The sequence below is a fragment of the Sinocyclocheilus anshuiensis genome, unplaced genomic scaffold, assembly GCF_001515605.1.
Source record: "Sinocyclocheilus anshuiensis isolate Anshui unplaced genomic scaffold, SAMN03320099.WGS_v1.1 scaffold522, whole genome shotgun sequence".
NCBI classification, from domain to species: Eukaryota; Metazoa; Chordata; class Actinopteri; order Cypriniformes; family Cyprinidae; genus Sinocyclocheilus; species Sinocyclocheilus anshuiensis.
The window spans coordinates 285,125-310,082 of NW_015544185.1; the positions used below are offsets into that span (position 1 = coordinate 285,125).

General features: G+C 39.2%; 4 protein-coding genes across 5 annotated transcripts; 2 read left to right on the forward strand and 2 right to left on the reverse strand.

Moving 5' to 3' along the window:
• The first annotated feature begins 351 nt into the window (after positions 1-351).
• LOC107696392 (ubiquitin-conjugating enzyme E2 C-like) lies at positions 352-2,424 on the forward strand. The gene is made up of 6 exons (XM_016496704.1): positions 352-447; positions 940-1,050; positions 1,514-1,541; positions 1,624-1,773; positions 2,047-2,149; positions 2,275-2,424. The coding sequence occupies exons 2-6, from the start codon at positions 950-952 to the stop codon at positions 2,310-2,312; spliced, it is 420 nt and encodes a 139-aa protein (XP_016352190.1). The 5' UTR covers positions 352-447; positions 940-949; the 3' UTR covers positions 2,313-2,424.
• A 113-nt stretch (positions 2,425-2,537) lies between these two features.
• LOC107696441 (regulator of G-protein signaling 9-binding protein-like) lies at positions 2,538-4,699 on the reverse strand. The gene is made up of 3 exons (XM_016496766.1): positions 4,048-4,699; positions 3,414-3,642; positions 2,538-3,234 (listed from the first exon to the last, which is right to left on the reverse strand). Exons 2-3 carry the CDS (start codon positions 3,613-3,615, stop codon positions 2,699-2,701), a joined length of 738 nt encoding a protein of 245 aa, XP_016352252.1. The 5' UTR covers positions 3,616-3,642; positions 4,048-4,699; the 3' UTR covers positions 2,538-2,698.
• Positions 4,700-4,821: 122 nt separating this feature from the next.
• LOC107696440 (E3 ubiquitin-protein ligase RNF182) lies at positions 4,822-12,796 on the reverse strand. Its single transcript, XM_016496765.1, has 2 exons — positions 12,590-12,796; positions 4,822-6,981 (listed from the first exon to the last, which is right to left on the reverse strand). The coding sequence occupies exon 2, from the start codon at positions 6,247-6,249 to the stop codon at positions 5,506-5,508; it is 744 nt and encodes a 247-aa protein (XP_016352251.1). The 5' UTR covers positions 6,250-6,981; positions 12,590-12,796; the 3' UTR covers positions 4,822-5,505.
• Positions 12,797-14,574: 1,778 nt separating this feature from the next.
• On the forward strand, positions 14,575-24,511 carry LOC107696442 (nuclear factor of activated T-cells, cytoplasmic 2-like). Of its 2 annotated transcripts, XM_016496767.1 has the most exons (11): positions 14,575-14,829; positions 15,341-16,223; positions 17,073-17,241; positions 17,860-18,062; positions 18,660-18,832; positions 19,214-19,354; positions 21,302-21,357; positions 21,448-21,580; positions 21,664-22,215; positions 22,568-22,657; positions 24,199-24,511. In XM_016496767.1, the coding sequence occupies exons 1-11, from the start codon at positions 14,727-14,729 to the stop codon at positions 24,243-24,245; spliced, it is 2,550 nt and encodes an 849-aa protein (XP_016352253.1). In that variant the 5' UTR covers positions 14,575-14,726; the 3' UTR covers positions 24,246-24,511. The 2 variants fall into 2 exon arrangements, with proteins under 2 accessions (XP_016352253.1, XP_016352254.1); XM_016496768.1 differs by lacking the exon at positions 22,568-22,657.
• Positions 24,512-24,958: the final 447 nt, after the last annotated feature.

Genomic DNA, 24,958 nt, shown 5'->3' on the forward strand with positions numbered 1-24,958 from the left:
GGGGGGGGGGGGGTGTTTAAATTATTTTCTAAATGAATTTCATAACTGTTACTCTCACCTACTGTCTTGTTATAACTGAAAATTTAGAACAGTTTATTAATGTATGCAAGTATATTTACCAATAAACAGTTTTTATGCAACGTGGTGTTTTTAAATGAATACTCAAATTTACAACTAGTAAAAGTACTTGGTTTGATGCACTGAAAGACTGAAACAACTAGTCAACGGTTATGGATACGCCTACCTGGCTGTATTACCCAATCAAATCAAAGTGTTTCGTGCCTAGCATCAGTGCTCATTGGTTGCTTTGCAACCGCTTTGTTCGTAATCCGTGCTTCTGATTGGTTGAAATGACGGTTGGGCGGAGAATTTTAAACGGGGGCGGGATGTGATTTAAAATTTCGTACAGCAGTCGGTTAGTGCTGTCGGTTGCACTGAACACAGCCGGTAATGTACATATTTAAGCATTACTGCTTTTAATGTATGTATCGAGATGATTTATATAGGTTTTATTGTTATGTTGCGGTATAGTTAGGTTGTTTATATAATTTTGCTAACTCGATACCTTAACTGACAAGTGTCTATTTGTTGCCGTTGAATTTATTTCAGATTTAGGTGACATAGATGCGTATTGTTTTAATCGTAACGCTTATATTTATGCACTGCCTGCGTTATTATGAGTAAGTTAGGCCTATAGCCGTTTACCTCCAGCCAAATCAGAACCGTTTACGTTACCACACGAGGACGAACTCGAAGCGAATTCGTTTCAGCCTCCAGTTTCCATTCACTCGGTTCAGTTTCCATCTGCCGGTTAGTTTAGCTAGGTTAGGTTGACATGAAGCTCACTAACGCAAAGTATACAACTCGTTCTTTGTTGTAAACCGTTTTTACTGCTGTGACAAAAAAACTATTGTTGTTCCTCCAGTCAAACCATCGCAGATCTGACGCGATGGCCTCTCAGAACACGGATCCCGCAGCAGCCTCGTCCACAGCAGCGCTGAAGGGCTGCGAGACGAGCGGAAGCGTGTCGAAAGGTTCTGTCACTAAAAGGTTTCTTCTTCTTCTTCTTCTTCTTGTTTTATGGCGGGTGGCATCCAACGTTAAGGTGCATTACCGCCACCTACTATACTGGAGTGTGGACCAGAGTGACTAACAGAACTTTATATAAAAAAAAAAAAGATAATTTTTATAAAAAAGAAAAACAAACAAACATGATTAATAATAAAATAACAATTATACTTTATATTCTATTTATTAACCCAGTCTCCCTCAAGATTTTCATGTTAAAGAAATCACCCTGGGGTTTATAAATGTGTTGTGATGTCCAACAGGGACATTTATGTTATTGGTATTCATAATGGAGAGCTAGAAAGTGCTGTAGTTTCAGTGGGGTGCTAGTAATTTGTTTCACTGCTGTTAATAGCATTTTTCATTCATTTTGTCATCTGAAATGACCAAGTCTGGCACAATTAAATTCACAATCATGTTCAGTGTCTCCCCTTTCCCTCCGTAGGCTTCAGCAAGAGTTGATGACACTAATGGTGAGGACTCTATATACAGAAGGTGTTATGTTTGGTCTCTTTAACTGTAGTTTGTTAACTTAGTGCTTTATGTCCAATGCAGATGTCAGGAGACAAGGGGATTTCAGCGTTTCCAGAGTCTGACAATCTCTTCAAATGGATTGGCACAATAGATGGTGCTCAAGGAACGGTAGGAACAACTGTTGTTTTCTTCCCCCTGATGTCATGGTATGGGATTCTTACATACAACATAGTGATCTAGATAATTAGAAGATTCTACTTAAATTCATCTTTTTTTTTTTTTTTTTAAGTCTTGGGGAGTAAGATTAATAATAATGAAAATTCGAGTTCAAGTTTTGTGACCATATGATTTTAATAACTTGGCAGTGCCTATTTATGCCCTGATATATAGAATACGTTATTTCAGATTTTAAATCTTGTAAGCTGAACGATTTTCTCCTAGTATATACAGCAGCATGTCTTTTTTTCTGATTTGGTTGTTTTTTTTTTTAAACTAATTTACTAGCCGTCTTGTTTGGATCAGTGTACTCATGAATTCTTGTTTTTAGAACCCAACAATGATAGTCCAATGAACTCTGCAGCTGCCGAACTGTGGGATGACCAGGAAGGTGAATGATCATGCCAGAGTGAAGCAGTTGTTTGAAACTGCAGTATTTTTAGAGAATTGTTCCTAGTTCAGTGTTTCGGTGAATTGTGCAATAAACTAACACATTTCAAATCTATTTTGTTGCAGCCTTCAAAACCCATTTGCACGCAACCTACAAGAATTGACCATGAACATAAGTGTCTGCCTTTTGTTTTATCTGTTTTTTCTTGTTCATAATGTAAATTTTTTTCTGTAATTGGTCTGTGTGTATATTATTTCTGTGTTGTATGAAACCTTCCTGAATAAAATGCTAACTGAATTGAGTTTGTGTCTCTAATTATTGGATTGAAGGAAGTGCTTTTGTTTTATTTTTATTTTTTTAATATTTACAATATAAAGGCCTATAGTACACAACTGATCAGTTAAGAATAATGTCTGAAAAATGTTCTGTATTGAATTGAGAGGCTTACAGAGTATAATTGTCAGCAATTTTAACCTGTTATTGAAAAGTAATTGCAGAATGCATGTCTCAATTTCAAAACTTTTATTTTATTTAATCTAGTTCCAGAACCTAGCTAAGCAGGCATAGTAGACAGCCTACTTTGCAGTTGTGGTGATTGCAACAGCCTGATGTATTATTTTGAGACACCACCTCCACTTCCATGATGTCCTCCAAGCTTTCATCCTCTTCTTGCCCACCATCTTGGGTAGACACGCCTTCTAACCAGGCTTGTTGTGTGGGTTCAACAGACCACAGTGGAACATTAACTCTTTGAAACATTTTTTCAAGCAGAACATCAATCTCCACTATGTGGTTCTTCAGGTCTGGGCTTGCAGTCTCCTCTACTGATAACCATGGCGTTTGCACCATGGCTGCCCGAGCTGCTACTTCCGAAGTTCCACCTGCATAACCTGTGTTGACGAGGGCTTGTCGATCTTTGCGCTGGGTCAGAGGGAATATCTCTTGCAAAACTTTGATCTTCTTTAGGTCCTGCTGGAAGTTTTCCAAGCTGGACAAAAAGATCACCCAAAGTCGTTCAACCTGTTCTTTGTCCTCTTGTCCTTGCTCCATTTCTATCAGCAGACTCGGCAGCCTCCGGTGAAGCCCTGAAACATGAGTCGAACAAGTCAACTATCAACACTTTGAATGTGGCATAATTGAATATGGCCAGCTTCTAGTTTTTGCAGTGCAGAAAAATACTGAAAGGGCAATGTAACATTTCTGCACCACTAGCATCACCAAACTGCTTCCTGCTTGTCTTTTGTTTCTACTTGTCCAGTCTTACCTGAGCATATTTTATGAGCTACTGTCCTGGTTTCCTCCAGCTCCTCTCTAAGGAAGCTCCCATCCATGTTGCTCCCCAAGGAGGAGGCCATTTGCTGGAAGCAGGCTGTCACTTTGCTCAGGGCGGCCTGTGCTCGCTCGCATTCATTCACCTGCCTCTTTCTGGTTTGGATTTCCACCACTGACTGCCGCCAGCGACTCATTACCACTCGTGTGGTGAACGACCTAAACTTTGCAGAAAATTTAAGAGTTATTGTTGATCTCAATATCAAAATTGGTCTGGCCCATTCTGAACTAAAATATTTGAAATGATGTATGGTGTATTTTTGGACTTCACTAGATGTATGAAGTTTTTAAATTCATAAATCTTGTAGTTTTTTTTTTTTTTCCCTCAATCTAATCCCAATTAAATGAACAGGCCATAACCATTTCTTTTGCTTAAAGAAATGATTTGCCGCCTTTATTAGCCTGGTTTCTTTTTAGTTCTCTTTTAAGAACCGTTGCACCACTTTGCAACATGTATTCTTATTTTACCTTATTTCTGATATCATTTTGAAGTGATAATGTTCAATTCAAATGCTATATGCATTTGCATTTGTATGCCAAACAGTTTATAAAAGAGAAAAGCCACTTACTGGTAACTGAGCCTCAAAGATATCCGTATGATTTCATAGTCTTCGGAAACTTGCAAGTTGTTTTGACATTCCTGCTTCTCAGCGTGATTACATCTGTTTGAGACACTTCTGCCAACCTCCTTGTATTTGTACGCTCACCTATGTTCTTTTTTCCAAAGCTTTTATAGAGGCCGGTCTTCAGGGACACTTGTTAAAATTAGGCCAAAACCTTGCAGTTCATGCTCCCAGAATACCTTGCGCTGTAGATCATTATGTCAAAGTTCTTTCTTTCTCAGAAACACATGCAGTGTTGGGAGGACAAGGTTTTCGATCAAGAGATCCATGCATGATGAATTTCTATGTGTGGTTATCTGTATATATGTGTGCTTGTGGGAGTGTGTGTGTGCTGTGCACAGTGGTTTATGTGAAGTTAATTGTCCACAGGGAGAGTGGTATGGTATTGTGGATGAACAGACGTGGATCCATTATTGACTCCCTTGTGGTTACTTGGACTTGTTTGAAAGCTGTGTGTCGCTTGATGCAACACGTATGCTCCCATGGGTCAAGTCTCCTGAGCAACACCAGTAATATTAACTCATTCAGTTAGCAAAACAGCAAAGCTGTAATAGGCACTGACATAATTCCTCAGTCATAATTATCTATGACTATGATATCTGCTTCACACTCAAAATTGTGATATAGGAGGGTATTCCTTTAATATTAAGTAAGGTTCATCAATTACTAGATTCATTTTAGGATGCCAATTGTAATGCAAATCCAGTGTATCTTTTTTTTTGTCATTGTCCTTGTTCAGAACGATACTCAAGCAGTGTTCAAGTATGGTAAGTGTACTTCATTGTTTAATCTAGTGTTCTGTTAGATATGGAAGAATCTTTATTGATTATCTAACAGGTGGCTTTGAAGTATTTGTTCATTCTCATAGCAATGACAAACACAAATTCACTTATTTTACATATACATTACAGCTTGGCCATTGATATGCCTTACAAAGGCAACTAGAAACTTCAACGAGAACATTGAGACAATGATTGAAATTATACCACAGATATTTATAAGAAAATGGAAAGCGAACAAATTCATCTAGCATTGTTGAACACATCCTGTGGTTTCCATATTAAAGTGTGGACAGACTTCATTCTCTGTTGCATGTTATTTATAGCACAGTTGTTGAAGACCCATTGGGTGAGCTAGACACGATACAAAACCACAGCGATCTGATGCAGTCCAAAATCAATGCCTCCAGCTTGCATTGGTAATCAAGCTTTAACTGCTAAAGTCAAGTATAGTTGGCCCTGCATACAATGTGAGGTGAGTTACAATGAGTAGATGCTGGTATAATCTGGTGCGATGGAAAAAATTGGGTGTCTGGGATTAGCAGATATGCATCAGTCATTTGGCTTTTGTTCTTTTACAGGTCTTGCTAGTCCAAAGATCAGCCCAAAGACCAACCGTGGGGTGTTATGTGGCAATGGCCTCCATGATCTCATGGCACAGACATTGGCAGAAGCCGTAGAACACGCAAAGGACCAGGGTGGAGGGCACCAGGCTGACCAAGATCACTCCCATCGTGAGCTGCTGGATCATCAGTAAGTAGATCCCCAGTGGCAGCGAGCTGAAGTAGACCAGGCAGAGGAAACCCATCAAAAAGCGAGAAACCGAACGAGACGTCCACGCCCGGCACTTCTGCACGGGCAGGTGGCAAGGCAAGGAGTCCAGGCTGGCCGGCCGATACAAGCGCACCATGTTCAACATGCTCATAGAGTCAGAGGACTGCGACTCTCCAGGGACTTCCATGATTGTGATGACGAGGCAATCGGAGGAGCTGTGGGCCTGCTCGCCTCCGCTCAGGCTGTTGGGTGTCAAAAGGACCTCACCGCTGGATGTGGTGCCGCTCTTACGTGCCCGGTCCTGGTAAGTCAGAATGGCCAGTATGTTGCTGTCATCTTGAAGCAACCAGATCTCCTCATCGGGGACGTGAGTCTCATGGCGACAGAAGGGGCAGCTGATGATGCTCGGAGACGAGTCCAGCTCTACCATCTTCTTGAGGCATTTGGCACAGACGCGGTGCAAGCAGCTCAACACCTTGGGCTTGCGGGCTCGGGTGTCAAAGCGATTGTAGCAGATCTTGCACTCCAGTTCCTCCACCGTATAAATCACTGGTGCCTGGGAGCCCTCAGTCTCCGAGTCAGACTTCTGGCTCATCCTGAGAGATGGAGTGCAGCCACAGCCGAGAGGACTGGAAGAGCCAGGAAGCAGGTGCAAATGTTCAAATTAAGCAAATTTTAGTATGCTATAGGAGCAGCACCTGAGCACCGTCCTTGGTAGCCCTTGTTTTTCTGCTTTGTGTTTGTTTTTCACCAAAAAGGACTGCTTAAATTAATCTTTTCAAGAGCTTGCAGCACATAATGCTGATTAGAAGTCCACGGAAGCAAAACTGAGTCCTGACGGAAAGCTTAACATGTCCATGATATGACACCCTAATGTATTTATGACAAGCAGACAATGCTAAAATACAACAATATGCAAATTCAGTGCATGCTAAATGAGGATCTCCCTTCACTGTCCGCACTCAGTTCCAGAACTTACTTGGGTTTTTCCAGCATGGTTTAGAGAAAGACAAAACCGAAGAGACAAAGAAATCAAGTCAGTTGACACCAGAGAGGTCCAAAAATATTCCATAGCAGGACTGTCAAGCGTCTGCCGGTTCCTTTGAAATCAGAGTCTGGACACAGAGCGTGTTTTTGCCTTGTTATCCATAACTGATTCTGGAATGAGGTGGAAGAATCACAGATTCAGATAAAGTCAGCAGAATCATCCTGAATACTGTCAGATATTTTCTTCTTCTAGTAATGGCTACACTTGATCATGACCTTCAACTATGAATGCTTATATTGTCCTCGGAGTTCTTGAAGCTCTTTGTTCATTCTGCAAAAACTGAGAGAAGAGACAGAGGTGTTATCTAGATAAGAATGTAATTGTTTGCAAAATGTCAACACTTTGCAGCAGATCTGAAGAACGCAAGAGGGAATAGCTTGATATCTACACTTACCTTTTGTGAGTAAAACCCTTCTAGTGTCATTGAGCCAGCAGCGCTAAAAACCCTTTGCATGATTCATCAAGCCCTTCCTATCAGGTGTATAAATGTCATCATAGGGGTGGGCGTGTGTGATAGAAAGCATGCACACCGCCCGCCAAAAACAGTTGTAGTTGTTCCTCCCAATATTCAAGTTAGTGGCTGATTGTTGATTTTTTTTATGTCAAATTCTTAAACGTTTAAACCCAGTATTTGGTTACATCCTTGTATATGGCAAAAATGTGTTTCATTGATTACTTGGCTAAAATAGTGGCTAAAAGAGATCCTCAGATGTGCTAGCCATAGGTGTGGCAAGCCATTCAAGCGAAGGCCAACAGAGGCCATAAAAAGTTGATTACAAATGTAATTAGCTCCTGTTTTCCGATTCCCTGTGGACGTGACTCACTCCGATCTGACAGACAGGCAAACAAGTGATGCAAGTGGATGTTAACAAGAGAGAGGCAAACATGCAAATTTAATTTCCCACTATGAAACATTTCATTGTTTTTCCTGATCTCTCTTTCCATGTCTCAAAGCGCAGGTTGTTCGAATTTGAAGCCGGTCTATAAATAGCATGCATGCGGCGCTAGAGGATACCGCCTCCCCCCCCCCCAACCTTGATGACTGTGATACGGACTGTTACACACTCACACACACACACACACACATGACCAACAGTCGAGGACGCAGTGATGCCCTGAAATTATGACTTTGACATTGTATGGCAGCTTGTCTCTAAGGGGTCCTCAGCTAGGTCATGTAAATGGCAGCAGACAGTCTGTTGAATAAAAGCCAGTGGGTCAAGCATGGCATCCACATGAAGCGAGAGATGCGAAGGTTAAAAGAACGCAACTGTCATGCGGAATTTATTTGCCATTAAAACGACAGCGAGTCAATACATGCTAAGGGCGCATCTACATTTAGCTGAGTAATCAATGCAGTTGCAGTGGAATATATTAACTGCGTTATACTTGGCTGCAGACATGGTTGCAGTTTTCAGTGCCTTGTAACTAAAGATCTTTATTCAGATTAAGAATGTGCTATTTTTAAATGCAATTTGTGTGATGCTGAAATTCAGGGGCTAGATCTGAATTTATCATCATGTTAGCTTTAAAAAAAGAATTGGCAAGAAAATTGAGCATGCGTAGCCCGGAGTGGTCCTAACATAGGTTTAATTGTCTTTATCCAAAATGTAATTTCTTATTTTAGGTAAAATGAAGATGTTTTGTGAGATTCACCCGAAAACTCTCAATCCTGAGGTCTGTAATGAAAAATAAATAAATAATTATAAATAAATTTCTGTTTACTTAAATCTTTGTCTGTTCAGGATGTCTAAAGTGTTCTGTTTCTAAAATAATTGAAATTGAATAGTGATGATGATGAAGTGTTAGTTGGTGTTTGTATAGTCTTCTTGCTTTGGTGACCTGTAGTGCCAGTAACCACAAGGGACGATTGCGTCTGTGTGTAGGCTATGTGTTTGTGTGAGAAGCGGAAATAAAGATGCAAGGGGCGTTCACAGGAAAACACCATCTGTGTCGGGTGCTGTGGGTTACATAAATAATACCAGTTCACCTGCCTGCTCCAATGTTTACGTCAGCCTTCTGAGCAGCATGCAGACCTTCTGAAATGCTTCTTACTTTCAGTGTTAGTTTGAACATATAAACCTTTATTTTTAGCTAATTTAATTAAGCATGCTTTCTGGGATATATATAACAACTTCATGTTAAGTTTAAATGGGATAAAAAAAAAAAGAAGAAGCTCAGAATTTAGACCCTAGATGCATAAGTTAAGGATCACTGATCAGTCATTTGTCATACTAGTGGTTCCAGGCTGACAACCGATGTTTACAAACCACAGTACAGTTAGATATGCTGATAAAGCCTGTTTTAAAACTAATAAAAATAAATAACTACTTATGGCCTAAAATTAACAAGAGTACACCCATTGGTTTCCTTTTAGATGCATTAAAATTTGCAACAAGCATGACTGTTAATGTAACCTTTAGATAACGGACCACCCTCATGCCCACCAAAGTTCTCCTGGGATGTTCCTACTTGCATGTTATGATGTGGTGTGCGTTCAAGTGAGTTTGGTCAGAATAAAATTAATGTGACATGTTTCTTTCTCTCTTTTTCAGTTCCTAGACAGGAAGCTTTATTGCACTAGTGCCACGAAATGCACATTAGATGTGTAATTGATGCTTGCGAATTACAGGAGGGTATCCGGACAGAAACTAAATTCTGCAGGAAAGGACAGATCTCAATGCGAAAGGCCATTCAAAACTGACAGGATGAGGAAAATCATCAATACAAAAAAAGCAGCAATATTTACTAGCAGTAGCAGAATTACAATCCAAATAGCATTTACAACCTATTGTTTTTCTGTAATGTAATGCATTTCCAACTATAACTCGTATTCAATTAGTTAAAAATTGACTTTTATCCATTTTATCCATCAGGAACCCTCCTGAAAAGCCACTGGCACACATTTGAGCAAGCTTTTTGACTGGGACATGGAAGCTAAAGGTCAAATTCATTCTCAAGAGCATCTCTTCATATATCACTGGTAACAATTCTTCATATTTATTGTTGTTTGCTATCATTTCAGTAAATAGCTTTATATTACTGTTAACTATTGGAAAGATTCTAGAAAGGCTACATTACCTACAACACTAATGGATATAGTTGTCTGGCCGTGTGGCCTGGTGATGTCAGCCGAAAACTTGTTTCATATTATGATTATGAGAATTATAATTTTTTTTTATATATATATAATTCTTCACCATCTTAATTACATTTTTTATAATGTGAACTGCAAAATAAGACCTGGGATGTGTATTAAGAAAGGGTGGAAAGTGTCAAAAATGTCTTAATTTTGGCACCTAGTTCAACATCTTGACAGGCATGAGGTGTCTTATCAGCCAGCAATGCACCTACGATTGATTTCTGTGCAAAACTAAATAGACCGAATACACAATACAGATAAATAAATGTCCTGTCAATTCATTTTGACCAGTAATTTAATTACAGACAGGAACTCATCGCACCCAGCAGAGCCGTCCGGACATCAGCACTAAATGTACACTCTTAAAAATAAAGGTGCTTCACGATGCCATAGAAGAACCTTTTTGTCTAAATGGTTCCATAAAGAACCTTTAACATCTGAAGAACCTTTCTGTTTCACAAAAGGTTCTTTGTGGCGAAAGAAGGTTCTTCAGATTATAAAAAGGTAAGAAAGAGATGGTTCTTTAAAGAAACTCTTACCCTGCGTATGCAAATCTTTTTGACGTCATTCTACCTTCATAGTGTACCTTTGTCTTGACAACTGAACGGAAGGATATCAGACTCTCCAGCAAAACAAGGTAAGAGATGAAGATAAACTACAATAGAAGCATTACAGATACATTTTCAGATCTGTTCAATGTTAGAAGAGATTTTGAAAACAATAACAAAGAGTTGCTATTACGTATATTGCGCAACCATAAACACATCTGTCAATTTATCCATTTGGGTTTTCGTTATAGATACAAATAACTCATGAGGTCTCTTTTAAAACCAGTTTCTTTTTGGAGCAGAGCCTTATTTTTCTGTCACTTCTGGCCATGCAGTAAAAAAGTGCTTGTTTTTTTGTAGTTGTTGTTCCTGATTTAGTGTGACAGCTCAGTGGTGATTTCACATGCGAGTTAGCCATTCTATTCACTGAAGCGCAGGTATGAAGCAGACCAACCCACACAGGTAACCAGTGGCCTAGTTTACAGTGAACCCTTTCTGAGTCCTGAAAGAAGGGGTACATCTATATGTGGGCCCAGATTTGGAATAGAGAGATATATTGTAATGTAACTAAAAGTCCTAAAGTGACCGCTGTGTTTGGCCAAGACATGTCATTTTGCAATCGGGAACATTGCCAAGGCTGAACACTGTCGCCATAAATAAATATAATTGGGGTTGAGGTGCAAAGCACTTCTTAGAATCTTTCCATCTTTAGAACGCTCTCGCATGTTTTTCATGAAAGCTATAAATTGGATCCTTTTGTGCAATTCTGATGCTTTTCCACATAAATGATAGATTTAACGTTTGCGTCTTCTTGCATCTATCACTGACTCTAAAGTGGCAGACTCTATTAATGATGGCGTTCAAAAGGCTTTTTCAGTGAGGTAATTACAATTCATCCTCCGCATAAGACATTATATAACATTCTAAGACTCTCTCAGTGACTGTATTCACAGTTCATTAGTGAGGAGTCTGATACTGCTGGATATCATGTGCTCAATACAACAACTCTTCAAATCATTCAAACAGCTCTTGACAACTGATTTGTGCATACTGTAATAAAAGAAATAGGCATATAATTATTATATTTATTAGCCATTTTTGAGTGCAGACTCGTTCTCAGAAAGAGTTTGACTAATTTTCGCATCCATCAGATAAAATATTGAGAGATATGTGCAATGCATTTGTCTTGGAGCCAGCTGGTTAATGATAAATGACAAGAAGAACTATGCAAATTACCTTTAATTACATTATAGTAAGATATTGTTTCATCATAACACTAATCGAACTACTAAAATATCAGCAATCAATAATTTGCATCATTTAGCTACAAAAATATAGCTATTTTTAATGTCAATCGCTGGTTTAGATCCAACAGGTATTTTTTTTTATATTCATCGATTCTTGTGGATTTCATTAGAGCAAAATAAGAACAGCAAATGTACTGATATTAGAAAACGATTCTAGTTTTTGCATTAAACAAACACAAGTTGTGGCTCATCGCATAAATAACGATATTAGCGAGCCGTACGATGTTTTATTGACGATTTTACAATCGCGCCGTCGCTTTTCCAACTCATACGCCGTTTTAGTATTAAATGACAGCTCGGATAAATCTAGTTAATTATTAAAACTAATTTGCCACACGTTTGCCTTCGGAAAAAGTCGCGTTCCGCGGCGTCGCAGATGCCCATCTAATGCGTTGCACTGAAAGGTTGATTATGCGTATAAACATTTGATGTAAATTAATGATGTAATGCACAGAACCACGGTTTATATCATGAGCCGTGAACGTTTAATAAGAACAGCAAATGTACTGATATGAGAAAACGATTCTAGTTTTTGCATTAAACAAACACAAGTTGTGGCTCATCGCATAAATAACCATATTAGCGAGCCGTACGATGTTTTATTGACGATTTTACAATCGCGCCGTCGCTTTTCCAACTCATACGCCGTTTTAGTATTAAATGACAGCTCGGATACAGATAGTTAATTATTAAAACTAATTTGCCACACGTTTGCCTTCGGAAAAAGTCGCGTTCCGCGGCGTCGCAGATGCCCATCTAATGCGTTGCACTGAAAGGTTGATTATGCGTATAAACATTTGATGTAAATTAATGATGTAATGCACAGAACCACGGTTTATATCATGAGCCGTGAACGTTTATAATCCGCAGTTATCGCCAATGACACTTACCCTCAGGTCTCGATTGCGCCTCGAAAACCAGTATCCAACATAACAATCGTCTATTACTGCCACATTTTCCTTTTCTCGTCGCTTTGTGGTGAGTCACAGTCAATCTTGAGGTCCCATCTGTCCGACCACAACTGCTACATCCCCCTCATTGCGGTAATGCTACAGCATCAGAAGCTGCACGGATTTCTCCTCAGTGGTTGCTGTGGCAACAGGAGCCAGCGCGAGCTCCGACCGGTGGTCACCGAACTAACGCGTTTGACTTCTCTTACCGGACGCACGTGAGCACTGTAGTGCGAAGACGGTGATGATAGACAGGCTACTTTGACGTTGATTCGGTTGTTTTTGAGACACGCAAGGATCATTTTGACATTGATTTCCCCCCCAGGAAAAAATAAATAAAAAAACTAATCAAGCGCGTATTAAATAATTAGTCATTTTTCTCGTTTTATACAAGGTCATAATAAATAGTGCATTTGAAGAAATACATTTATTTTATCATTGTGTGGAATGCTCTTTTGTCAATGGTGTTAGACTTGGGAACCAGTAACACCCCCGACTGTAACGCACTGTGAAATCAGTTAACATGGCGGATGACACAGCAAAAACAACTATTAGCAACCTGTCATATAAAGCATAATGGCAACAGCACTGACAGTGACCCTGGAAGCATGCAGCTGTGAAATAAAGAGGAGAAAGATGGTGGCATGGCAGGGATGCAAGGAAATAATACAGTGAATCTGAAAAAAGTAATGTTGTTATGACTCTAAAAGCTCTGGGTGAATGAGGGAGTGTGACATTAAATAAAACGGGGAAAAAAACGAAATATAAAGAACTAACGCAAAAGGAAACCACAGCTAAAATACATTCAATTTATTTATTTTATTTATCTGTATATAAATGTGTAGTCGAATTGCGCATCACTAATTATAGGTTATTTATTATATAGGTTGATTTGGCATTAAAACAAAGATTCCTGGAGGTTAGAAAATGCTAGTCTGCCCTGCATAATTGATCATTCTTATCAGTGTGAAATTTTTTATAAGTTGTCCAGACAACAAGAATTATTGACCCTCAGCAAAGCTGAAAGTTGAATGAACTAGTATAACTGTTGATTCAACTGAAAAACGCATGTTTAAACGACTGCATCACACCAAAAAAAAAATTTAGATGATAAATTTTAAGGCAGCGGGGTAACAAGGTTTTTTTTTTTTTTAAGTTGACTCAACAAATTATTTTTTACAGTGTATATATACATACACACAATTTTCACTCATAATTGCTTGTGTTTTTGCAATTGCAAGTTTATACACACAAATAGATAATTTTCACTCTGAAATTTCACAAATTATATATATATGTATATAATTATATGTATATATAGCTTTGCAAATGAATTTTTAATTGCACACTATCTCATACAGTGCAGTGGGATGTTTTTGATGCAGTGTAGTCTGTCACACTGCTGTCACTGCTTGAAATGTCACGTCAAGTGCTCATTTTGATTAAAGAGACGCTTTGAAAGGTCAGTCCAGCAGATGGCGCCATTGTTGTTGCTAAAGAACACCGACCCTCATGAGGTGACATGAGGATGGACAGGTGCACACGGCTGGAATCACTGTAAAAACAAAGAGACTCGCACTTTAAGAGTTTGAGAGGAAACAAGAGAAACTGAAACCATAAAGGCCTAAAACATTATTATGAACGATACTGTAAACAAGCAGCACAATGAAAGCATAAACCTCGAGTCAGTGCACGTTTTGCTTTATTACTACGTGTTAAAATTAACCGATTTACACGAATCTCACTTATTAGTGTGTTCTGCAGAACACAGAGAACCAGTTTCTGTTACTTTCTGACAAAATAACCGATGCACTTTTGTTGTAGGCTATTCTTGTTTGGCACGCAGAGGTTTGTGAGGGAGTTTCTTTTCAAACAGGAAGCCGCTCAGCATCTCCCGCGCTCTCACACGCGACCGAACCCTCAGTAGAGACATTTCGTTCCGTTGCCTTAGAAACTAAACTAACGGTTTTTATTTCGCGGAAAATTCTCCTGAGATCGAACAATTGCAACTTTTTCGTTCCTTTTTGCCTTTTCAAATATATTTTATCGAGGGAACGTTGGCTTGAAAACTTGTCCAATGAGTAATTTATACGAAAATATCGACGGTCAAGAAGAACTGGACTTTCCATTACTTTTCTTGTACAACCAACCTGGTAATGACTTCCCTCCAGATGACCAAGGTCAGTGGGTATCACTAATTATTAATAATAATTTTAGAACTTTTGACATGCTTTCCTCCAATAAGTGTTTTTTTTTTTCTGACCATGTTTTTAAATATATACAAAAATAAATAATTGTCAAAGTATTAATTTTAAAAAAGAACTATGATACAGTAATGATACTTTATCACACAGTGGTACTGCATTATTACTATGTACTATGGTATATGCATGCTAATTCAAAGAATAAAAATGCTATTACTATTTTATTTGTATTATCATGGTATCACCATGGTACTGTTTTGATAGGTTGCTTGGGTTTAAAAGTAGGTTACACACATTATGTGAAACCAAAGGTGTAGTGGAAACTTTCACTGCAGGTAACCATTTAGTTCTCTAATATTGGAGCCTACTTATTTACAGGAAACATTCAGAATTTTCTATAAACATCCGGTTGTTTATAGTACTAAATATACACAGCGAAAAGGTGGTGAGATGGTTATTAATGTGTTTTCCCATTTGTTTCCCTTAGTTGACGATGCTGGCATCCCCTCCAGCCACGGTACAAATCAGATTTCCCCAATCGCACATCAAGACCAGTCTCTGTACGATGAGGAGTCTGTGTCCCAGCTTTCCCACCATCTCCCCACCGATGACCTTCTCACCTACGGGCAATCCGATCTCAGGCACTCTTTCGGGCACTCCTCCTTTCTTGCCAGCCACGCTGGAGCGCTCCAAGGCAACGGCCCGAGAATTGAGATCACCTGCCCTGACCTGTACCAGCATGACCATGTCCACACCAACCCTGTGAACATCAGTCGGCCCATGCTCGACATCCCTTACAGGGAGAGCCAATGCCTCAGTCCGGCTAGTAGCACGTCCTCTACTAGCTGGCATTCGGATGGCTATTCTCCTGGAACATACTCCCCCTGCATCTCTCCCGGTGTTGGTGAAGGAACGCTAGCCGGATTGACCGAAGCCGTCCTTTGCCCGATGATGCAGGCCATCCAAGCGTTGGGGTCTCCCAACACGTCCCCTTGCACCAGCATCACAGAAGACACCGTCCTGGACCGCCGTCCCACCTCTCCACGTTCCCGCTCGGCTTCTCCGCAGGGGAAGCGCACTTACGCCGAATATGAGACACAGAGATCTCAAAGCCCTCATTTTGGCCGAGACGAGCCCGCTGAGTTCTATCCCCTGGCAAACTTGGAGGATTCCATGAACAGCCTCTGCAACAGCTTGACTAAACCAGTCCCTACTAAGATTGTCCGACCTAATCTAGAGTATTCTGTCTACACGGAAAGCCAGGCGGGCCTGTTCCCAACTATGACGGAAGTGAAAAAAGAATTCACTATGGAATCTTGCTATTTCATGCCTGCCAACTGGTCCAGTCAGGCTCTTCCAGGGGTTTGTAGGTATGATATAATCGATCAATTAATCAGTCCAGTGACAAAGCAACAGCCTTACATTTGTTCGTTTAACAGCCTTTATCCACTTACACTCGTAAAAATAAAGGTTCTTTATTGGTATCAGTGGTTCCATGAAGAACCTTAATATAGGAAACATTCCATTGCACAAAAGGTTTGTTATAGTAGAAAAAGGTTCTTTAGATTATTCAACTGTTCTTTATACAAAGAAAAATAATGGTTCTTTTAAGAACTGTTCATTGAAAGGTTCTTTGGGGAACCCGAAAATTGCTACGAGTGTACAAATGAAGAAAAACTCAAGCAACTAATGATAACCAGCGCCACAACCCACGAGAGAACATCTCAGTACATCTGTAATTTCTCCTGGCAGTGACGTGATTCTTTATAGACTTCTCTAATTGTTCCCCTGTCAAGAGGCCTCGATCTTACATGTGTCTCTTTTACAATCTCAAAAATGTCTCAAACTGCAGTACCAAGATTTCAAAAGTGAACTCATCAAATATGAATTGATCTAAGCTGCTATTTTTATAGATTTGTACTCGGCTAGTTTCTCAACATGTCTATTTTTATTTCTTCTAATATAGTTTAGGAGAAACATCTGAGACGAAATTAATGCTTACATAAAGTCTCCTGAGCTATGAAAGAGCAAGCTTTGAGCAATAAAAATGCCAGATTCTCAGAGTGAAGCAGAATAGTATCATTATGCATCAGATTAAAATGTGTGCACATCTAGTCGTGGCCCCTATGGATTTTTATTCCCAGAACCTGCCTATTATTAAGTTACAAAATAAGTGATATGTGATGGTTATTGTGACTAAACAGTATCTCATCTCTTAGTATGCCAGTGGCTGCCTTGCCTGCGCTGGACTGGCCTCTTCCCAGCAGCACTGAGCAGTATGAGCTCAGGATAGAGGTTCAACCCAGACAACACCACCGGGCCCACTACGAGACAGAGGGCAGCCGAGGGGCCGTCAAAGCATCTGCCGGAGGCCATCCTGTCGTTCAGGTAAATTGAGGACAACACTGTATTTAGAAGAAAAGTCAAAGCCGTGGGAGGGCGGAAATGTTGGTTTTTTAAGGATGCTTGGGGAGCGAATATAACAATTCTCGAGAATCGCTGCATGTGAAAATGTGCACGAATGTTTGTGAGAGCGATTGAAAGTGTCGACGAAACTGAGACGGCTGTCAGTGACGAGCTTGATAACATATAGAGAGAGATAATGCAATGACTGTGGTGATGTTATTTCCCTGTTACGGCGCAAAGTGCTGTGTCCACATTTAGGGAAATGAGGATCCGTGTTTTTGTCGTTGCTATCGCTTAGACAATATGTCATATCATCTACACTGACTAAACCTTTCACTCAGCTAGTATGCATATCTCACGCAGAGTATCAGCATCCTATCTGTCGAAAATGAAGATAAATGACTTCATACATGCACTAAAAATCACCAAAGACACTGAGCAAAAACTTGCATTGAGACACAAATACAGCCACTTTTTGTAATGCAACCACAATCACACATTTTTATTTATAATTTATCTTCAAATGCTAGTTCACCCTTTGATTGTTGGCATTGTGTGAAGCATGTGCAGATATAAACTGTGGTTTACAAACTGTCTCAGTTGCGAGGGTACACCGGGACGGAGCCGCTGGCTCTACAGGCCTTCATCGGCACGGCTGACGACAGGAACCTCAGACCTCACGCCTTCTACCAGGTCCACCGCATCACCGGCAAGACCGTCACCACCAGCAGTCAGGAACGAATGCTGAACGGAACCAAGATCCTAGAGGTGCCACTGGAACCCAAGGAGAGCATGAGAGCTATGTAAGAAAATAATGATATACATAAAGATGACTGGGGCAAGTTGTCACACGGGGAAGTTGTCTCAAGCACCGAATCTCAGTAGCTATGAGGTTTTGAGTCAAATTTACAATTGCACAAATCCAGCAGTGGTTTTAAGTGCCTAGTTCTCTACTCTTGTAAATTTGGATCATTTGTGTAAATTTAATCTTCCAAACTAATTTATTATTTAACATTTCTTTTGGCAAAACAATAGCTTTTACTTTTTTTTTTTTTTTTGCATCATGAATTTGCATTATGAAGTTTTTTATTATATAATTGTTTAAATGTAGCTGAAGCCATAAAATAGCTTATATAACATGCATTTGTATGTGACAACTTACCCCGTATAGTGTAAAAACGTTCCCTGCTGTTGGACTTTCAATAATAAACCTGGAGAAATATTCTGCAAAAAAAGTGACAACTTGCCCAAATTATGTCTCAGTTAGATAGGTAGTATATAGTTTCTGTTCTTAGAATATAAAGAAAGAAGCCCAGAATTGATGAAACAGGAACAGAATGTGATTAAAAAAAATAAAAAAAACAGCGATTTACCTGCTAAATGTTTGTTCACATTTTTAGAGTTGACTGCGCTGGTATCCTGAAACTAAGAAATGCTGACATTGAGCTGAAGAAAGGAGAGACGGATGTGGGACGGAAAAACACACGAGTGAGATTGGTCTTCCGTGTCCACGTTCCTCAACCCGGGGGCCAGTGGATCTCTCTCCAAGTGTCCTCGCAATCTATTGAATGCTGTATGCATTGAAACTTTTCATTTCAAACTCACTATTTTAAGCATACATTTTAATGTTAAATTTTTTGCATGTATAAAATTCTGTGAAAAGTTATTGACCAGTGGTTAACCCATTATAACATTTATATTATTATAATTTTGTTTTTTTATTGTTTTTATTTATATTTTACACTTTTATTTATACTTTACATTTATATTTTATTATAATATTTTATAGTATTTAATATTTACTTAAAAATGTGTAGGTTTTATAACTGCCACCATGCAGAATGTGCACTTGTTATACAGCCAATCATGCACAGTCATTATGCTGATGATATCAGAATGGTCAAATGTCATATTTTCTATATTACATGCATGAATACCTCGGGTTCTGTTACAGCTCAAAGGTCCACTCATGAGCAGCCAGCAGTAGAGCGTCAGGACGTGGACCACTGTTCGGTTCTGGGTGCACCACAGATGATCCTTAGGGGCCAGAACTTCACATCAGAGTCCAAAGTGATCTTCTTTGAGAAAACACATGGTGAGTAAAACTCTGCAGTGAGGGGTTCGGTCACACTTGTTTTGATCATAAGTGTAATGGTAAACCAATGTGTATTTCAGTGGCTAATGTGGGTGTCTAGAGAGCAGAGAGGTCGTCAGTAGCTCCAAAAATTATTCGGACACACTTAAAAATGTCTGAATGTCATTGCATCAGATGGTAAACTAGAATTATTGGCGTTTGATTTGATCTTTTATTATCTAATGCGATAAGTATCCAATTCTTTTTGGAGTCCCTCTGTATCTCTGATGTGACACAACCTTCAACGTTATGTCTACAGTTTCAGGGAAAACTAACCGGTTATGGTGTAAATTCAGTTAGAGAGATGTTAATCTCACTTTACATGGATGAATAACTCAAAAAAGCTGACGAAATGTGAAAGTAGATCTTCAGCTTCTGATTTTGTGCTGCAGCGTGTTAACAGCTCCAACCATCGACATATAACTCTTTTAATATTTGACTTCTCCAGACACTATCAGCCATCTGTGGAGAAAATTAGCATACTATTTGTTTAAAGATGTATTGATATGGTTTGCATATGCTGAAAAATGATGGTCCAGACTGGAGCCATGAGGCTCTGGGTTGCATGGTAGACTGCAGTATGGTTTGGCCAACCTTTGCAACAACACGAGTGAAAAAAAAGAGATAAGCCTTGCAAAGCTTGCATAAACACACACACATCTACATAGCCGCCAGTTTGTCTGTCAGTGTTTAAAGACATCAGAAACCTCAGTACCAACACCTACGCGCTATGCATAACGTCAAGACATTCATTCTATACCAAACACCTGTTTATTGGTAGTTGAAATTAAATACTTCTGGGGAGTTGTCGTGTCTAATTGCTAAAACTACTTTTAATAATTTACTCATTACTTTATAATTATTATGCATGCACATTGAATAATGACGTATTATTTGATAGTCTACATAAAGACAACAAGACTATTAAAAAGTTTAACTTTACTGATGTAGCATTTTTAAAAACAATGTTTGCAAAGTGCTTTACAGTACATGGTGTATGTACATAAACATTCAAATATATGTGGAAGTGGAGCATGAAAATAAAATCGAGTTACAAATGAAATTAAATTAAAGTGGCAGATGCAAAACCAATTATTAAATTATTTGTGGAAGCACCAGAAATAATCCAAAACCTCAAGAATATTTTGAATGGCAGCGTCCAGCAGAGGTTGAGTGAAACTTGAAGACAATAGCCGTGACTCACACTGACATCCTATAGAAACAGCCTACACTTTCTGACGCAAGCAAAGTTTTAGCTGCACTTTCCATTTAGGTGTGCAGTGCGGTGCGAGAGGATGTGGTTGTGCTCTGCACAGATAGCATCTACAAGCACAGAGTCTCTTTCCTTTCCTGTACTCAGTGATGGTTGCAGAGCAGAAGTAACACAGCAGGAGAGTGGGAGTTTCATCCACTATGCATGAAACTTTCTCTCTGTTGCTTATGTAGAAGTCACAGACCAGATATTTGTTGTGGCTTCCAACATTAAATAGTGACAATGCACATGGGTGTGTGTTTGTGAACGGATGTAAATTAGTTCTAAGTTTAAATAAAGTACCCTACCTTTCAAAAGTTTGGGTCAGTAGGATTGTTTAATGTTTTTGATAGAAAGGCTGCACTTATTTGATTAAAAATACAGTAAAAACAGTAATATTGTGAAATATTATTACAATTTTAAATAACTGTTTTCTATTTGAATATATTGTAAAATGTAATTTATTGCTGTGATCAAAGCTGAATTTTCAGCATCATTAGCCCAGTCTTCAGTGTCACATGATCTTCAGAAATCATTCTAATATGCTGTTATTCATTAAGAATATAATAGATCATCTTTTGTTTGAAATATTATTTATGGTACGTACCCATGCATGCTTTTTTTCCAGCATTCAAATGACTGTTTCATTGTTTTAGTTGACTTGCAGATATGGGAGGCTGAGGCGAAAGTTTACAGAGACAAATGCACGTCTGTAAGTACTTCAGACTGTTTGGAGAGCAAAGAAATACATAGCCTTCAATAAAGCTGTTCAAAAGTTTAATGTAAGCTGTGTTCCTGTCAGAACCTGCTGTTCTTGGAAATCCCTCCGTATCGAGACCCCAACATCTACCACCCAGTCAAAGTCAAATTTCACGTGCTGAATGGGAAGAAGAAATGCAGCCAGCCTCAAAACTTCACCTACACACCCCTCTCAGGTGAAACCTTCAGTCACTTTCACAACAAATTCACTAGTTTTGTGTTTTAAAGCTGATGTAATGTTTTTGGATTTCCTCTCAAGTGCCACAGATTAAAGCGGAGCCGGTTGAAGAATACCAGTATGCACAGTTAGACTGTACTGGCCGTCCCATCATGGGCGTCTCTCCTCCCTCTTGCCATCTTGCGGACGGTTGCATGATGCCAATCGGCCTGTTGTACCAGCGAGCTCACTGCATGTACCCTGCTGCCCCACAACACACACTCATCCGCTACCCGCTGGATCACGCGGTGCCAGGAGTTTTCGGCGGCTCCCCGGCTCATGCTTCGTGCGTGGCGGCCTCACACAGCGCCACCTCTGTGTCTACATTTGTGCCAAACACCTACCAGCACACCATAGCAGGTAACAGCATCCAAACGACCGCCTCTCTGTTTCCCACCCTCGATGTCTCAGAGCTCTGCTCCGCTGCGGCCCATCAGAAGGCGTATGGCTCGAGGGCATCCCCAACCACCGGGAGATCCCCTCCGGCCCGCAGTCATCAGCAGACATACCTGCCAGTGCAGCACCAGAGAAACGTCAGTCCTGTGAGAGTCACCATCAAGCAGGAGAACCTGGATCAGGCCTATCTGGATGATGGTTTGTACTCTCATCATTCATTCAGTATATATACTGTTATGCTTAACAGAGCTGGGTAGTAACTGATTACATGCAATCTGGATTACGTAATCAGATTCCAAAAATGCACTTGTAATTAGATTATATTATGTACATTCTAAAATGCTCATAATCAGATTACAGTTACTTTTTTATGGAGTTACAATAGTTTATGGAGTTTTTCCCGAGGCTAGTGTATTTTTTTCAATGAAAACGCCGTTTTTTAAAACGGCAGGAGTGTGACGAGGTGCTGAGCGTTTCTCGGCGCCGAGAGTTGAAGAATGTTCAACTTTGGGTAAAATCTCAGCGCTCATCACTGTCACTTTTTACCCAGCTGTCCAATCACAGTGGAGGATGGGGTGGGACAAATACCACACCGACCAACCGCCACTTCCTTCTTGTACAACAGCAACAGACGACAAAAGTAATTACATATAAATTTGTTGACTTCAAGACTAAGAAAAAGTATATTTTTAGACAAAATTTTTGTTTTGATTTTCATTGAATTGTTAGATATGCTTTGTTATTTATCAGTTAATATTAAACTATAAAACTAAATGACAACATGGTTACCAGACGTACAGCACATGTCAGTTATGTGTGTGTGTGCAGTAGTTGTCGGATCAGTGTGTTTAATGTATGCCGCTCTTATCAGGCGGCTCTATATGGGTCAGTGCTTCAGTTCTGCCAGAGCCTGTTAAATATTGAGCTCTAACAGACCTAAAGCACACACAGGGACAAACAGGACACACTATCGATCTCTCAGGAAAGCATTCAATCACAAAAGCGCTGGAGAATAAACTAAACGTGCTCTTCACTCACGTAAGACCTGGTGTAGTTGATATCGTGAGCCATATTTTAATAACATTACACCACAGATGTAGATGTGTTTTTATTTGCGGTGGCTGCGTGGGCATTACAAAGAATCACACCCGCGCTCCAGATTCTATTTCAGGCTGATTATACCTGTAAACGCTACACCTCGTGTCCCCAATCTAATTTTAGACTGAAAACTTTCCATTTTTAGCCCACTAACTTGTCTCAGCACAACAGCAGGAAGCACAACCAAATAAAGCATCAGAGGATCACGGTGAGCGGGTCAGACTCTGTGCTGCCAGCTAGTGGATGCTCAGTGCACTGTTGATGCTGCACCATTCAATGTTAGTAATGTCTGGAACAGAAGTTTAATACTTAGTCTTTGATTTGATTGTCATTAATGCTGAGCAATAGTAATAGTAATGCATACTTCAGCAAACACAGAGTTTCTGCAGGTGTTATGAAGGTAAATTTAAGACCAAGCACACAAAATTTACAGAAATAAACTGAAGGCAACACTGTATTTTCTTCTAAATGTCTAGGGAACACAATATCAACGAAAAATAGCAAAAGTTTGAAAATACAACTTACATCCAGTCTCCATTACAAAAAAAAAAGTGATGTTCTGCCTCAGTATTTTTGTCGTTTTCCAGTGCAAATGTCTAAAGATTCTTAAATCGAGATGCATGAACTTTAGCAGCAAAATGACAAGATCAGTCTTGTTTTCTGTGAAACTGATCAAAATTGAGTTTAGGATTAAAACGAGCACAAATAGCTGCCAATGAGCTCAAAAAATAGACCTAATTCAAAGGACACAAGTTTTCATACCTCACTGAGCATAAACATTTTAAGCATAAGCTCACTTAATTTTGTTTGGTTTCTTAAAAAACAAGATTCCATATTTTCTTTCTGCGTCTCATGTAACCGTATCTCGATTTAAGGACTTTAGATAGTTGCATTGGAAAACAAAAATACTGACAAAGGTATTTTTGCAGTGTATGCAACATTTAATGCCGTGACTTTATGAATTTAAGACGTTATGCTTTGATTTCAGACCTTTTTAAAGCCGTAAATTGTGGCAGGATGAATTGAGACTGGCAGAAACCCTGTAAACACCACTAATGATTTTGTTTGTATTTTACCTTGCAGTGAATGCTGTTATAAGAAAGGACCTTGTTCATAAAAATAATCTCTGATTTCAATCGTGGAAGAGAAATCATCATCCTCTCTCAAGATCACAGATGAAGGCGTCTTGGCATTGATATCTATTTAAATCGCTAGTTTTTCATATCTATGATTTGTACACAAAAGGGTGACCAGTATGATCATGTTCGACATTAAATCAGTGTGCTTTACTGTTGTTTATATATATATAATGCCTATTTTCTCAACTCATGTTTTTATCACAAATCCACCTTGTAAGACATATTTATCGATGTGCATTTCAAATAAAATATTTTAAAGTGGCTGTTGCTTTATTTGATATCAGTTCAAACTTTAGTAACAAACCAAAATACTTGGTTTTGGCAAACTGGCAGATAATAATAATAATAATAATATGACTGAATGCTGATTAGTAGTTAATAGTTCACTTTAATATTAGGTCATCTAATTGCTAATGCAATAATTTAAATAGTTAAAAGTTTTTTTTTTTTCCTGATAGCATTGCTCCGTGTAATATTTAAAATAAAAAGCTAAAGTTTGCAATGTCCGAAAACGATGAGCTCTTGCGAGGGCCCATGCATATGGCTTCTAGTTTCAGCAAGTGGTTTTACACACTGTACATTAACAGGTGAACCTCATGAAACAACATTCAGGTCATTTTCACCCCAAAATCAAGAGAAAGAAATTAAAAAAATATATATATACAGTGGGTACGGAAAGTATTCAGACCCCCTTAAATTTTTCA

What these genes read in the sequence shown, in the direction of transcription:
- LOC107696392 (XM_016496704.1), top strand. Translation starts at nt 950, where the DNA reads ATGGCCTCTCAGAACACGGATCCCGCAGCAGCCTCGTCCACAGCAGCG. An exon ending in AAGAGTTGATGACACTAATG is followed by an intron (nt 1,542 to 1,623) that starts GTGAGGACTCTA and finishes TGTCCAATGCAG; the next exon opens with ATGTCAGGAGACAAGGGGAT. An exon ending in ACTGTGGGATGACCAGGAAG is followed by an intron (nt 2,150 to 2,274) that starts GTGAATGATCAT and finishes ATTTTGTTGCAG; the next exon opens with CCTTCAAAACCCATTTGCAC.
- LOC107696441 (XM_016496766.1), bottom strand. Translation starts at nt 3,615, where the DNA reads ATGAGTCGCTGGCGGCAGTCAGTGGTGGAAATCCAAACCAGAAAGAGG. An exon ending in AGCTCATAAAATATGCTCAG is followed by an intron (nt 3,235 to 3,413) that starts GTAAGACTGGAC and finishes CTCATGTTTCAG; the next exon opens with GGCTTCACCGGAGGCTGCCG.
- LOC107696440 (XM_016496765.1), bottom strand. Translation starts at nt 6,249, where the DNA reads ATGAGCCAGAAGTCTGACTCGGAGACTGAGGGCTCCCAGGCACCAGTG.
- LOC107696442 (XM_016496767.1), top strand. Translation starts at nt 14,727, where the DNA reads ATGAGTAATTTATACGAAAATATCGACGGTCAAGAAGAACTGGACTTT. An exon ending in CTCGCAATCTATTGAATGCT is followed by an intron (nt 18,833 to 19,213) that starts GTATGCATTGAA and finishes GTTCTGTTACAG; the next exon opens with CTCAAAGGTCCACTCATGAG. An exon ending in CACCTACACACCCCTCTCAG is followed by an intron (nt 21,581 to 21,663) that starts GTGAAACCTTCA and finishes TTTCCTCTCAAG; the next exon opens with TGCCACAGATTAAAGCGGAG.